This window comes from Phoxinus phoxinus, assembly GCF_949152265.1.
Source record: "Phoxinus phoxinus genome assembly, chromosome: 11".
Lineage (NCBI taxonomy): Eukaryota > Metazoa > Chordata > Actinopteri > Cypriniformes > Leuciscidae > Phoxinus > Phoxinus phoxinus.
In genome coordinates this window covers 28,069,666-28,085,893 of record NC_136886.1, presented here as the reverse complement: position 1 = coordinate 28,085,893, position 16,228 = coordinate 28,069,666, and the positions used below count along the sequence as shown (strand labels likewise).

Genomic DNA, 16,228 nt, shown 5'->3' with positions numbered 1-16,228 from the left:
CCGTGGAAAGGCGCATTGACGTGATCAATGGCATCTGTCTCCTTGCGTTAGGATAAACTGGACGTTTTTCGCTCATGATTGGAGTTGTAGAGTAGGACAGGATCGGGCGAACGGACACAGCAGCACAGATCCGTGGAGAAACTCGCAGCTTTTACCACTCGGAAATCTATTTAATCATTTCGACCCCGTTGCCCCGCTTTTCTTAAAGACCTCTAGATTATTCATCCATGGGGCAGGACACACACACACACACACACACACACACACACACACATAAAATCTAATACCCTCTCACTCACATCTGAGACGGCTGAAGAAAGAAAGGTGAATCCCACACCTCTTTGTACAGGCCACCGCCCACATATCATTTCTCCTATCCATCTGCCCTCCCTTCCTTGATTTAGAGACTGGTGTTTTTAACACGGCGCCATACATGCGCTCTCTCTCTCTCTCTCTCTCTCTCTCTCTCTCTCTCTCTCTCTCTCTCTCTCTCTCTCTGTCTCTCTCTGTGCATCCTGGGACACTGACGGTGGTGTGACTGCCAGTGTCACCAAGCAACCGTGTCTTGCGACAGGCGAAGCCATCTCACGCTTCAGGAAAGCTGCTCCAGCCAATGGCGACGCAGCACTGCGGCCAATCGATGAGTCAGAAGGGCCGAGGAGATGGATGTATTTGGACACTCGTTAACCAGAATCGCACGCCCTTGTGAAATAGCATGCATTCTGTGTCCTGTGTACTCACCGGTTGTAGGAATGAGCATTTATGCCGCTACAACTGGGAATTAACAGCGATATAAGGTCAAAGGTCACTGTTCCCCTGCCGCAGGTCACCGGGAAGGTGGCAGGCCTGTGCTGAGCGTGTGCTGGTTGTAGAAAATGGAGTCTTTGTGTCAGTGTGGTTGCTGGCGCGCTCTGATTAGCACTGATCCATGCTGACGACTCTGTTGGCAGATTAGCGTGGCTAGCATTGGCCATCTGTTTCCACGGGCCATAGCAAGTGAGAAGTGTCGGTCACGTGCGCACACACACACAGATATGCAGCATTATGAATAAACACACACTCCATGCCCTGTCTCTGTATCTCTCTCTGATTTTCCACACATACAAACGTACACAATTACTCACACACTCTCCCAAACACAGCAACCTCAGCAGTATATTTCACTGCCTCAGGAGTGTATGATTGATTTTCAGGTTAAATTAAATAACACACAGCTTTATGTAGTGTCTCTCTTTGGAAGCACGTTCGTGGGAATTCGAGTTCACATTTCTCCCAGCTGGCTGGAGAGCCTGGAGGTGTCGTCCATATTGCTCGGACTAAACATATCCCGCAAAGCGCCCAGATCGCGATTAGCATATGATTCACTCATTCGCAGAATCCGGGACCTGCTGTTTTTTTTCCCGTCAATCTCATTGGCCGCGTGCACCAAGTCAAATTAATTACGCAGCTCACGGAGATTACGATGCCTGCCTTCCAGTGCCACAGTGGAAGATGGCTAATTAGCTATAAAATCAGACTAATTCTGATGCTAAAGCTGTTTTAATTTCTGATAATTAAGTCAGGATTGGATCCTTAAATACCCTGGCATACCATTATTGCGGTAATCATGGTTGTTGTTATGAATTATTTTGAGGCCCTCGTCTTTTACCGTTGATGTTTAAGGTAATCAGCCTGAAGTGAGTAGCTGGAGAGAGGTAGATGATAACCTATAAACACTCACTATATACAAATCAATACTTTTATTCACGCAAGGTTGTATTAAATTGATCAAAAGTGACAGTAAGGACATTTATGAAGCTACAAAATATTTTTATTTCCAGTAAATGCTGTTCTATTCAAACTTAGTATTTGTCAAAGAATTCTAAAGTTTTTTTATCATGGTTCCCAAAAAAATATTAAGCAGCACAACTGTTTTCGATAAAAATACGAAATGTTTCTTGAGCACCTGATTAGCATATTAGAATGATTTCTGAAGGATGATGTGCTAAATCTGCCTTGCCGTCTCAGGAATACATTACATTTTTAAATAAATTCAAATAGAAAACAGTCATTTTAAATTGTAATTACATTTCTTAATATTACTGTTTTCTCTGTATTTTGATCAAATAAATGCAGCATTGGTAAGCAAAAAAACCCCCTGTTTAAACAGAAGTATACATAACCTATACATTTTTGTATTATAGAGTTTGTTACATTTAAATTTAATTATATAAGAACATTTATTTTAATGTATAATTTAAACTTTAATTATATTTTATATCACGTGTGTGAGACATGAGTGAGTTGCGCCATTTTTTCACAGTTTTATTGCTGTGTGTCTGTGTTACCATATCTTATCTGACTGTTTGAATACATGTCTTTTTGTCATTTAGGTCAACTTACTGTATCTCTAGAATTTTTTTGAAGTTGCTTGTTAAACATGAAAGTGAAATGCAATCATTTAAAGCTGCAGTCCGTAAAAAATGTTTGTTCAAAATTTCTATAATAATTAAGTACATCACGAATCGATTTTCCAATCCGTGATTTTGTCCGATCCTGAATCACTACGGTACACCTATAATAAGTGTGTTTATATATGGACTATTTTAGACCGATCAGGTCGGTACCGTTGGGGAAGTAGCCCAGAATTAGCTCCGGCTACAATGCTCTTACGCAAGATGCATGCAGTTCTGTTTATTAACCGCTGGAGCACCAAAAGTCTAGGACTGCAACTTTAAGACATTTCTCTTTATATAGAAACTTTAAAATTGAGTCTGAGCATTTTTTCTAAAGGCCAGGACGGTCGGTCGGCTTTTTCTGGTGTGTTTCGCACCGTTGGCTGTAGTCCGACCCCATCGGGGTTTTTTTAGCCGATTCGGCATGTTGAATCAGTGTTGGGCCGTCAGTGAGAGAGAGAACTCTGATTGGCTGTTCAGCTTAGAAAAAGAGTCAGTGCACGAGAATAAAAGCGAAAGTGATAAAAACTTCAAGGCGGTACAGACACACTGTAAAAAAATATTTTCATGATTTGTTATCACAACTTTTTATCTTTTGTCAAATCAACTTCGATAACTAATGTGTGAAGATAATGTACTATTTTGAGTTTCTGTTTATTAAACCATTCTTCTTCATTGTATTAACTAAAAATTTTAAGGCAACGAGGTAACTTGCTTTTTTAAGATAAACCAAAAAAATTTTTTACAGTGCAGAAGGCTGTTATAATTTTATGTCATCTGACCTGAGTATTCGAATGCACAAATATTTTCATAATAACATGAGCCGACTGGAATGAAGAAAGTGATATTAAAAATGGTAAGCTAGCGCTGCTTTGTTTACGGTTTGTATATCTGCAGTCCTAGTATCGCTTTTTGAATGAAAATACTCTATTGATACCTGCTGCTGATATAGACAGATGTTTACTTACACTCACATGCTTGTTGACAGTCGCGTTTAGTCCTTTTGGTGTGTTCAAGCGCAACTTTTTGGCCGAGACGCAGCCGACGAGAGGCTACAACAGTCAGTTTTCGTCACCGCTAGTTCTTGGACGTTGGCTTGGTGTGTCCCGGGCTTAAGAGTGTAGAATTTCAATCTAGCATTCATTTTGAGTAACCTGCCATGAACTTGAGTTGGCAGGGTCAAGACCTGATGACCTTTGACATTTGGAGGCAGGGTATGAGTGAGGGGAAAAATGGTTAGAAAGCAAAGATGGAAGATTGATCCAAAAGACGAGAGAGTGAAGGACAGGTGGAGCGAAAGAAAGGGGGGGATAACAACCGCAGTGGCAGATTGTGGCCTTTGCCACTGTTTACGCCAATATGCAGACACTTTCATTGTGTGTGTGTGTCGGTTTCGGCATTGCTCTTGGGCGAGGGATGTTAGTTGATATTCTGTGGACGTTTCCATCTCTGAGATCTAATCGGTGTGCGTATGGATGTGTGTTTGTGTGTGTGTGTAGCAGAGACATATAAGAAGGAGAGCAGCTCAGGGAACAGGCCACGAGTGTTTATGTATAATGACAGAATAACAAAGCCGTGTATGCCACACCATGGTTCTCTCTGCCTCTTCCCACAGCGAAATCTCCATCAGCATCTGTGCGGACATGCGAACAAACTCAAGATTTCTAAACATATAAAGAGTTCACTCGTTTCCAGTAGTCTCGATTATTTCTGTAAAAAAATCTACATACTGAAATCACACTCTAAAGGCTGTTAATTGTATTTTCATGGGTTTTTTTTAAAGTATGTGCGGATATGGTATGTTTTGAGGAGGGGGAAAATAAATTTGAGAATGCTTGTGGGGTTTTTGTGTGTGTGTGTATGCTGGCTGCGTGCGACTGTCTTTAATATGCGTCTCTCCAAGCTGTGAAATCTCCGCAGAAACAGTTAAAGGCATAATTTGCCTGTTAAGCACATCAAGTGTGAGAACGCTTGTTTTACGCTGTGTAAAAAATGACTGTGAATAGTCTTGTAAAACAGAGCGCTGCTCACTTCGTGTGTGCGTGTGTGTGAATGTGCATGAGCTCGTGCCAGTCTCTCTTCTATCCTATTGAAGAGGGTCTCGACAGTGAATGAATGGTTAATGTGACAAGCCGAGCAAACCCTCTGCCCAAACGGGACGTTAATGTGTGGTCCTGTAGAAATGTGCTCACGGGGTTGGCTCATCTTGCGAGCAGACGTGTGTGTGTGTGTGTGTGTGAAGGAGACTGACTGGTGTTAAATAGAAATATTGTTCATGGCAAGTGAGATGTGAAAGTAAGAGTGGCAGGCCGTGTGTGCGAGCGAGAGCTCACTCTAATTATCGATTGGATTGTGCTTGACAGATATGGAGTCTGCAGAACGGCTGGCCTCGCCTTCCGCCACCCCGGCCTCCGTCCACGCCACCTCTTCGACGTCATCTTCCTCTTCCTCCTCTTCCTCATCCACAGCAGCCTCCAATGCCAAGAGCAGCCTGAGCCACGGAGTCACAGCAACGCTCGGCACATGCGGTAAGAACTTGCACGCACACACACATGCTCTTTCATACCCTGACGCAAGGGTTGCTTATTGTTACAGTTTGAAAAGTGCTCAGTCAAAACTCACGCACAATCACACGCCAGCACATTTCCACACACACACACACACCACTGAGTGTCACACAGACGCGCTTTGAGCATGTCTCCCAGTTTAGGTTGGCGGCAGATCGGAGACTGATGTCATCAGGGACCTCTCTTCTTGTCTGATGTGATGAAGCATCATTTTTTTCTTCTCTGGGTGACATGTGATAAAGCGCAAATCTTCCCTGCTGATTGAGTCTTGTCTGATAAGGCACAAGGGTTCACTTTCTCAGAGTCTGCTCTGTTAAAGGGATAGTTCAGCCAAAAATGAAATGATCTAAAGTTGTTCCAAACTAGTTTATTTCTTCCAAGGAACACAAAAGGAGATTTTGTCCATACTCCTCTTTTATTGTAATTCGTACAGAGGCATTCAAGGGCCAAAAATGACAAAAAAACTCCATAAAAGTAATACATATGAGTCTTATTTTGCTTGATGCGTGAAAACAGACCTCATGGTTCTTGTGCGTCAAGCAACTACGGTTGATTGATCTTCCATTTATGTGTGTTGATCAATGTTAATGTATGAATACAATCCTAAATCAATCTGTTCATCATATAAAGCAATCACGTCTTTTCAGAAGATTAGGATTAAACTGCTCGATTCATATGTTATATTTAATTATATATTTTGTACTTCTTGACACTTGAAATGTATGGTTGCATGGTCTTTCAAGGGATGGACAAAAACGAGAGAAATGAGAGAATATTAAAAATATCTTTCGCAGATGAACGGAAGTGTTATGGGTTTTGAACGACATGTAAAATGTAAAAAAAAATCCTCTCCTCTGCCATAGCTCGTGAATCTTAATCAGTTAAAAAAATAGTGCTTCTATTTGTGATGGGACCACATTTGACATCAGTGGTTAGATTTGCAAGAGCCAATATCATTGGCATATTTAAATTTAACACGATCGTGAATGAGATTGAAGAGCTATGGCGGTGGGGAAGATTTTTATTCAGCAGATAACATCTTTTTCTGTTTCTCACAGAGAAAACCTTTTGTGTTCCACAGCAAGAAAGTCATACAGGGTTTGGAAATATAAATGATGACAGAATTTGCTTTTTTGTATGAACTAAACCTTGAAAAGCAGTAGCATCACTAAAAGTATAGCGAAGCTATTAGTTTAACAATATTACTCCATAACAAAGTGTCCCTAGTTTTTAAACAATATATTTTAAAGCAATTTTAGTGCTATTTTATTCACGTTGCAGTGTTACATTTTTCCTGAGGGTATTTAAGCAATTTCTTCACATATCTGGCATTTTCTGTTGGACAGTTACATAAACCGCTTAGACTAGTCTTACAAGTTAGGCATCTCATTTTTTTTTCTTTAGGAATGGTCATAACTTTAAATAAGTTACTTAAACATGTAGATTGGTCTAATTTCAACCCAAAAAGTTAGACTGATTACCCCTTGGATAAAAGCTAGTTGGTCAGACTAGTTCTTAAGACTCAGACTTAATATAGTCTCTGTTAATTCTTGGTGGCTGTTTAGAATCAGAACTAGCAATGGCTAATTTTTGAATGAATACATTTTTTCATTGAATTGATTCACAGTTCAGTCTGCATTGTTTGCAGCTCACTCCCTGAATTCTAAAAGATTTCTTACTCAGTCAAACAGTAATGGGATACTTTAAAACACAGAAAACAACTGGAGTGCTGGACGCAAAATTAGAATCAGAATCAGTTAAAACCATTTTAAAACCTACCCCTGTCCCCTATGATAAAACAGAGCAAAATTACTCCATACGTGTTACGCTGAATGAAGAAAGAAAGAAAAAATAATTTATTAATCGTTTTTCTAACTGCCTATAGTTTGTTCATCTGATAAAGCATCTCTTCTCCCTCCCTCTTGGGTTTTGTTCTTTCTGTGGTGCAGTCAGGGCTGAAGAAAGCCAACGACTTGCTCCTGTCGTAATTACCGACTTATTGTTCGGCATGTGAAAACACCGACCAGGATTTAGCACTCACAGTTTTGGCTGCAAATTGAAAAGCTGCTGCATTAATGAATCTCAACCAATTAACTAGACCTTTGTTAATACTGCTGTCATCTCACTCTCCGCCCCCCTTTCACATAAACACACGCGCACACGTGAACGCACAGACACAATAACACAGCTTTCCCCCCATCCTTCCTGACACTCTTAAGTATCCTCTTCTACTCTATAAACTGTGAAGTTGTAAGGCTCCACTGGCTCTTTCCTGTTTGTAAATCGCTCTGTCTGCTCTGGTTTAGTTTTTGGCCCTGTGTCGCTTTCTGACGAGACTCTCATTAACAGTTAATATTCCTCGCGGCTTTCCACTCTTTTACCTTAAAGGAACACTCCACCTTTTTTGGAAATAGGCTCATTTTCCAACTCCCATAGAGTTAAACAGTTGAGTTTTACCGTTTTTGAACCTATTTAGCCGATCTCCGGGTCTGGCGGTAGCACTTTTAGCATAGCTTAGCATAGATCATTGAATCTAATTAGACCATTAGCATCTCCCCCAAACAATTTCCAAATAGTTTCGATATTTTTCTTATTTAAAACTTGACTCTTCTGTAGTAATATCGTGTACTAAGACTGATGGAAAATGATTTTTTTTTTCTAGGCTGATATGGCTATGAACTATCCTCTCATTCCTGCCTGAAAATAGGATAACTTGCTGGGGACTATTTTCAGGCGCTGCGTAATATCATTGGAATGAGAGTATAGTTCCTAGCCTTTTAACTTTTAACTTTTAACCTTAACTTTTCATTTTCCGTCGGTCTTAGTACACGATGTTACTACAGAAGAGTCAAGTTTTAAATGGGAAAAACATCGAAACTCTTTGGTCAGTTTTTTGAGAGAGATGCTAATGGTAATAATCAGAGTCAATGATCTATGCTAAGCTATGCTAAAAGTGCTACCGCCAGACCCGGAGATCGGCTGAATGGATTAGAAAACGGTAAAACTCAACTGTTTAACTCTAGGGGAGTTGGAAAATGAACCTATTTCCAAAAAAAGTGTAGTGTTCCTTTAACACCAGCCCGACAAGAGGAGTTACAGTGAAGGGAGACCTTTTGTTTTTGCTGAGAGACTGCTATTTTCCCCCTCAGTTTTGGATTTTTGAACATGTAATTCCGGCTCCGACTCGTCTCTCTTGAAATTGAAGTACCCAGCAAAATTCAGGTTCAAGTACTCACCAACTCTCTTTGCTGTTTTGTTTTTACAGAAATAAAGCTCCAGTTTTAGTCACAGCCATGATGACTTAGTGGTTACTGCAGATACGCTTGACATGGTGCTCATGTGGGTATCGCAAGCTCGATTCTTGCTGTCTGAATCCATTCCACTTTCCACTATAACCCTTTACTACACAATAGTTAGCTTGGCTTCACTATATTAATTTGATAAGGAAACGTGGCATTCAAAGTAGGAATGGGTCACAATGCAAGACTAGTTGACTAGTTATCTAGCAACTGACTATTCGCTCAGGGATGCTGACTTAATTTTTAAAAGTATAACATTTTTTATCACATTGATCGTGTGTCTTAGCTGTTTACACTACTTACTCTGAGGTGTTGCATCTTTTAATGTGAAGCACTGCTGCTACAGCCAAACATGGATGTCAAATGTGTTTTGCTGCTGTTTTTTAACATCTTGCAGCACTTGCACTTTTAAGACCGCATGTCTAGACACAAATCATTTTCTTTTTCATTCTTTTTTTACTGGTGAATCTGAAATCAGTCAAATTATTCAGGCAGACTAGTTAGCCAGCTATCTATTCAGTAACCCACCGAATAGTTTTACAAATATGAAGTTTTCAATTCCAAGAGTGCTGATGTTTCATAAAATAGGACTGGGACAGTTTGCATCACTCCACTACTTGCCTGCGATTACTACATAGAATTCCAGCGCTTGATCCTGCTTTGTCCTCTATTGGGACTATTTTTGTTGGCTGTGCAAAAATAAAATAGCTGGCCATATTGTGTCCGAAATGTGAAGTACTTGATATTAACTTCTTGTTATAGTTGTATAAAAGAGAATATTGCATAAGCAAGAGTGCTGTATTACTTAATATCACCGTGGCTGAGAACATTCCTTCCCATGTGATATTGCTTAATTTAAAGAGAAAAAATCCCACAACAAAGACTGATCCATTATAAAGTGATTTTACCTGGGTTAAACAGACAAGAGGACCTCGGTAATTCAGTCCTAGTTGAGCTGATTAACGTTCAGAATGAGACTTTCCCTCGACAGGTTCTCACAGCGCTATCATTACCACTTTAAACGCAATTAACACTTTGTCCCACTAAATCACCGGCCCACAAGCGTGCCGGAGCGATAGATGATGTTCAGGTCGAGAACGAGGTGCATCTGGGCTTAAACAGAGAATATTCGAACCTCTCTCAGAACAAACGGCGGCCACATCTTCGCACTTTTTCTCTCCGTCCCCCTCAGACACACAGACAATTAAGTCAGCTGTCAGATCTGTCTGTAGAAATGTGATTGATGCAAACGGAGGGCACATTAATCGGCTTCCGCCGCATCCCACATAAGAGAGCGAACGAGGAGACAGGTGGGGGAGGACAGTGCCGCTTTTCAAGATGGCTCGGTTTGTCAGAAGATGGAGAACATGGGAAGGTGTGTTGGTGGGGGGGGTTGGGGGACAAGCGAAGAAAGAGAGAGACGGTGAGAGAGAACGAAGGAGAAAGATAAAATAAGAAGGATATCAGGTAATCCGGTAATTCTGCTCTGCTCCTCTCAGAGGCTGATTTAATTATTGCCGGCTGAAAGCGCATTAATATGAAACTGGCGTTTCTGCCACTGTGTGTGTTTGTGTGTGTGTGTGTGTGTGTGTGTGTGTCTGTGTGTGTGTGCCAGCAGGAGCGGATGATGGTCTTTGGGGGAATATTTCCTCTCATTTATCTTCACATCCGCCTCTCTCCTTCTCAAGCTCCTTCTTTTCGTCCTTTTTTTCCCTCTTTTATCGCCACTGTATATATCAGGACAAAACCCAAAACATACAGGCTGTACTGGATTTGTGTATGTGAGAATTAAAAAGGACATGCCTTAAGCTCAGGAACTGAAAGCTGTCAGTTCTTTCTTCTCCTTTCCATTCTAGAGCCTAATTAAAAGAGGGCATATGCAAAACAGGATTTTCTTGCTCTTTTGAAATGAGTTAACTGGCTGCGCACAAAAACAAACACACGGCATGACCAGTGAAGTCCGATTCATTTACAAACAACTCTTTGAGCCAGTTCTTTCAATGAATCTGGCAAAAGAAAAATCACAGACTCACACGTTGCTGTAATAAACGCCATTTTAATAAGCAAAACATTCAAATGTGTCGCGAAACACAGTGGTACACGCAGTCAGATTTTTGTAGGACATGATGCATCACAATCAAACTACTCATACACAGGAAAACTTTATAAAGACTTTTATCACTGGCAAATGATACTTTCGCAGGTTTGGATTAAGTGGATTCTGGGTAAATGTTCCACATCACCCAGCATTAAAAAAATCCTGCTATTTCACTGAATGAGAACCGGCACACAGTTGAGTGTGTGAGGAGGCTGTCTGAATGATTCAAATGGAATCGGAAATTGATTTTAACACGTTCCAGCCCGTTATTCACAAAACTAGTGTGACTGGTTCTAATTCTAAATGGCTGAATAAATAAATGGTCAGGGAAATGTAACGTACTGTTTTTCAGTGTTTGTGCCCCATTACAAAATCAATAAAATGGCTTTGCTACTAAGAAGCAACATGGTTTAAAAATTAGCTACATTACCATCTCACCAGGGCTTGATTTGTCCCGGAACAAGCTGGATGCGGCACTTCATTTGGGGGATCCCCCATCTTATACACCACTGAAAGATGTTTATGTTATGACCCGTGTTCAGGAAAGTTAAATATAACAATGATAAAGTTGTTAATAACTTTCTATGTTAAATTAAGAAGTGGAAGAAATGCAGTAACAAAGTGGTCCATGCCATTTGACTGCTATTCACATTTCCAACGCATGACCAGCAATATAGGCTAGCTAGATAATATATAAACTTCAATGAAATAACTGTGACTGTTTAAGCTTCCAAATTCCATACAGATGTCAAGGGCGATGTTGGTCAGACCTTTGGTTGGGCTTAATGCATTATGCCATGGTGTTTTACAAGCACAAACTGTCACATCACATCATTAATATGCAAATCAACACCTTAACGTCTTTGAACACAGAACTCAAGATAATCTGTATCTAGCGCATTATGTTTCTATGTTAATTCTGAGATTATATTCGCGCTTCCGTTCAGGATCCGGATCCGGCACGTTAGTATATTATATCTTAAAACTCCCACCCCCCCCAAACACATTTTTTCTGGAACCTCAGAATTTACAAAGAAAGCTCTGCACCTCGCCAAAGAGAAATTAATAGCTACGCTATTTGTAGCAATGCTATTACGCAACTAGCCTGGCTCCGCCCTCCTACTTACTTCCGCTCAATTTTCATTTTCCTTCAGTACTCCGTCTGGGTTTGTGGTGTATTCTTGGGTTTTCTCCGGTCAATTTTTTACCGGTCCAATCAGCGAACAGAGGGAGTGGCTGAGAACGATGACGTTGAGGTTGTGCGCTAGTTTGAGTCGTCATACGTCACTACCAAACGTTAGCGATTGGTTATGGCAGATCCAGAGTGACTCTGGGCAGATCCAATAGTTTTAAACTTTAACAGAATACCCGCCTTCAAGGAAGTTAACGCTTGTCAATGGAGAGCGGCCAGACTATCTGTACAAATTAAATGTACGAGAGTCTGGTAGGACCAGGCTACTACGCAACTGCCTTTTCGCAACTGAATAGTTCACCCAAATTTGCTCACCCTCGTGTCTTTTTCTTTCTTCTGTGAGGCATAAAAAGAGAAGAATTGAAAAATGTTCACACATGCACAATATTTAAAGTCTTAAGGTGTGGTGACATTAATGAAATTTTGCGGTAAAAGGTAAAAAAAAATTTTTTTACAGCTCATACAGAAGTCAGTTTCAGAACAAGCAGCTTTCTCTTGGTCAACATGATAAATTTGCATGACCGATTTAAGCCTTTGCGAAATCTTTCCCGCATGCGTGAAATTTGCATGGATTCCTAATGAAATTACTGGATTTTGTCTGGGAACATTTGCTGAACAATGGTAAATGTGAACGCACAATTAGAAAGACATTTTGTGTGAGGAACAGTGGAAATATATATTATATTGGTCATATGGGTTATGACAAGACGTGAGTAAATAATGACATCATTTTCATTTTTAGGTCAACTATTATGTTTTTAAAGGTAGCAGTTTCTAAGGGTCAGAAAGAGAGTGGAAAATAGTCATGTAAAATTAAATCATGACTGTTTTCGTGGACGTTCCAAGTGGACAAACATTTTAAGTGGACTCAGGGGAAAAATACTGCAAAAAAAAAAAACGCTGCATGCAGCAGACAGTTTCTACAGTCTTCACACATAAACAACAGCAAAGGGAAGTCAAGGCCCTCTCCTCCTCTCTGTCCCTCCTGGAGTTATAGCTATCTGCAAAAGTCCTGCATTTCCCATCATCACTTTTCTGTGCTCGTGTGTGTGTGTGTGTGTGCAAGAGCGAGAGAGCTGGCGCGGTGCTGCGCTGGCGGAACGGTGCGCTCAAGCCTTTCTTCTCTGTGCTCCCTAATGGAAATTGAATTTGCATGAAATATGCGGCTTAGAAATTACATGTGACTCCTGAAGGAGACAATGGGCAGCATCAGCGCTGCCAGAGGAGATCGATCCCAGAAAGGATGCAATCTGGATGATGATGATGACGACGACGATGATTAATACAAAGAGCTCTGTGTTTACATGTATGCCGAGAGCCCATACAATGTCAAACAAGAGATTGAAGTGATTTATCGGACTTGGAGAGGGTGTTGTGATATCTTATAGAATATTGTGTAAGATGCAGGAGCGCTTTGGGCGTCTCTCCCACTTCTTCCTTGTTCTATCACGCAGAGACTTTCATTTGGTCTGATCATAGTTATTAATCAAATAGTGTCAGAAAGCCTGTGATTACATTAACATTAACAGCCATCAAACTGTCTCTCTCTCTCACACACACACACGTGCGCGCGCGCATGCACACACGCGCACACACACGCACGTTTACTTACTGTCTAAATGAAGGCATACCATACTCTTTTTTTTTTATTTTTTTTTTTTAAGCTAATTATAAATACAATAGACTATCCCTACCCCTAATAGAAAACGTTTGAATTTTTACATGAAAAGAATTACACTTTTTAAGGGTGTCCTCAAATGTCCCCGAGGGGAGGTTATGTCATATTTAGCTAACATGAAACCCCTTCATGTCTGCTCTACAATATTGAAAAACGTAAATGCAAAAGGGAAAATACCCATGCTGTCACTAGGCGTGCAAACATAAACGTCTCAAGCTTTATGAGCAAACTGAATGTTAGTTAGAATTACCACTAGGGGTGAACTGTTATTCATATCGAGATATGTGGCTTCAGAGGCTGACACAGCACTATGAGGCTTACTCTTCTCTAGGCACACACACACACACAGAGCCATAGAGATTTCTGAACTTCTCTTTGATATATACACACAAACCCACACACCTTGACAAAACACTCAGAACACATATACGCTCTCACTGAACTCTGAATCACTCAACACTAACACTCACTTTCTTTTTCATACAAATAACTTCCCTCTCTATTCCTAAAGTGTCACGAGAGGCAGAGAGAGTGATGATATTCTACTACTTCAAAAGAAAAAGAAAAATCCAGTAGCCATTTAAAAAAATAAAAATAATTTACTTAGATGCAAAACTGGTTAACATATAATATAATTAGGCTTAATTATTTATTTTTCCCCTGTGGCAAACATTTTCTTGTTTTAAGCATTAACCTTTCAAAATGGTGTGATTATCTAATGCTGAATGTGTAATGGTGTTTTGTGTATGTGTGTGTTTGATGGGGCAGGTCCTCTGTTTGGACTGACGGGCAGTGACCAGACCTTCAGTGTCAGCTCAATGACCTCTTTGCCCAGTGGGTACCCTCTCATGGCCCACCCAGCCTTTGGTTTGCTATCACCGGCCACGGCCCGCCCAGAGTTTGGAGGTCTAGGAGGACTGGGGGTCTCCGCTGCCCTCGCAGCTCACCCACAACTAGGAGCCTTCTCAGGTATGTGTGCGCACAATGTTGGTGGCCGTTTATTCATGACCGAAGGCCTGATGACACAAAGCCCTATGTAATTAATTGGCACAAAAGTTTAATATTCGGAAACTAATATAAAGTAATAGTAGTACAGTATATAACAGTAAAACAATAATAATAATTATTATTATTTTTGTTGTTGTTAATATTGATAATGAAACTGTTATTATTATTAATAGCAATAATAATAAGTATTATTATTTAGAATAATATTTTTTTAAACTTTAATTAGTATGAATAATAATAATAGTAGTAGTAATATAATCATAAATATTATTATAATAATAAAATGTATATTCTTATAAATAATAATAATAATAATAAAAACATCATCAGTAACAATAATAGTAATAATATAATACATTATTTTTATTGATATTTTATTATAATAACCTAAATGTTTAAATAATAATAATAATTTGTCATAAATATAACATTTATTTCGTATTATATTGTAAATAATTAATAAAGTATTATTATTATCATTTAATATTTACTTCAGTCCTGTCTCATTTAGATGATCTAGCCTAATGTATGTTATAAGGTAATTTACTCTCTCTTTTCTCAGAATGGTGGAGAGCAGCAGAAGCACATGGACGGGGTCCTCCAGCTTTCTTCCCGCCTTTTTTGAGCCTGCCACCTATGTTCGCCCCACCCCTTCACAACCACGAGGCCAATCCGTACACATCCAAAACACCCAGCAAGAGCAGTCAGGCCTCCAAAGGTATTAATCTGTCTATATCTGCCTCCTGGGAATGTATGATATCCCTCGGAGGCAGACTTAAACATGAAACAATAAAGTAATAATTCTTAAACAAAAGTAATGCAGCAGTAATGTAGCCTTCAGGCTGGTGTACTCGCAGTAATCATCGCCTTGAGCATTCGCCGGCAGTGTTGAATTCATCAGGCGCTTATCAGGAGATCTTCTACCGCTATACTTTTGTCTAGCTTTTGTCTAACAGTATATATTTTGAGTTAAATTTTGATTTGTCTCTCTAACTTGTAGCAACAAATTGCGTAGTTTAAAAGCATCTCACTGGTTCATGTAAACTCTCTGGAGCGCAGGTGTGAACGGAGCTGTGAATGGTCGTTCACTGTCTCCATCTGCGGCTAAAGGAACTGTTTCGGCTTCTGCCTCCCCCTCCCCCGCGCTCCGGCCCCCTGAGCACAGCCGGACACTCAACGCCAAAGCCCGCGACCGCAAGGCCAGTCACCATAGCAACAGCACAGGGGAGCTTCAGGAGAAACCCTCGCAGAAAACTAAAGAGAAGGTACGACGACGTCATTGCACGCGAGGAGCGTGGTTCAAACACACAAACACTACATATACATTTATTTAAGTACATACTACCAATTATTTAAGGGTTTGTTGAATGAATTCAAACTGTTTTACAAGATGAATCATTGATGTCTGTGTCGACCAATGCAGAAAGCCCGTAAGAAGCAGGTAGAGGGGTCTGCCGTAAGCGAGAGTGAATCTGGATCATCGCTGGATACTGACAGCGACGGAGTGAGCAGCAGCGATATTGATGATCTTGGAGAGGAAGAAGATGATGATGACGAAGACGAAGACGAGCAGAGTAAAGACAGTGAAGAGTCAGACTCAGAAAAGGAGCGGCAGAAAAAAAAGAAAATGAAAGTAAGATATTGCTCATATTGGCTTATTACTGTTTTCCAGGCTGGTAACCAAAAGGTTACGAGTTTGAATCCTAGCATTGCACCACTGAGCCATTGAGTAAAGCACTTAACCTCAGATTGCTCCAGTGCACTGGAAGTCATATTATATAAAAGTATCTGCTAAATTACATAACAAAGGTTGTTTACATATGTCTTGAGTGACAAACACAACCTGTTTAATGCTGAGGGTCAGTGAGAGTGGAAAATAGTCATGTAAAAACACATTATGACTGGTTTTGGTGTAAAAACCTTAATCAACAAGTGGACTTCTCCCTGTCTT

The 16,228-nt window shown here is 40.3% G+C and overlaps 1 protein-coding gene across 16 annotated transcripts in view; it reads left to right on the top strand.

Annotated features, from left to right (window-relative positions):
- baz2ba (bromodomain adjacent to zinc finger domain, 2Ba) overlaps positions 1-16,228 on the top strand; it is a gene marked incomplete at its 3' end in the record, with an annotated part of 90,201 nt that overhangs the window by 42,370 nt on the left and 31,603 nt on the right. For all 16 annotated transcript variants that reach the window (XM_079628195.1, XM_079628196.1, XM_079628209.1 and 13 more), the window contains exons 3-7: positions 4,799-4,963; positions 14,038-14,238; positions 14,840-14,995; positions 15,337-15,542; positions 15,701-15,910. In XM_079628195.1, the coding sequence (XP_079484321.1) occupies positions 4,801-4,963; positions 14,038-14,238; positions 14,840-14,995; positions 15,337-15,542; positions 15,701-15,910 (936 nt within the window). In that variant the 5' untranslated portion in view covers positions 4,799-4,800. The remainder of the gene's footprint in view (positions 1-4,798; positions 4,964-14,037; positions 14,239-14,839; positions 14,996-15,336; positions 15,543-15,700; positions 15,911-16,228) is intronic.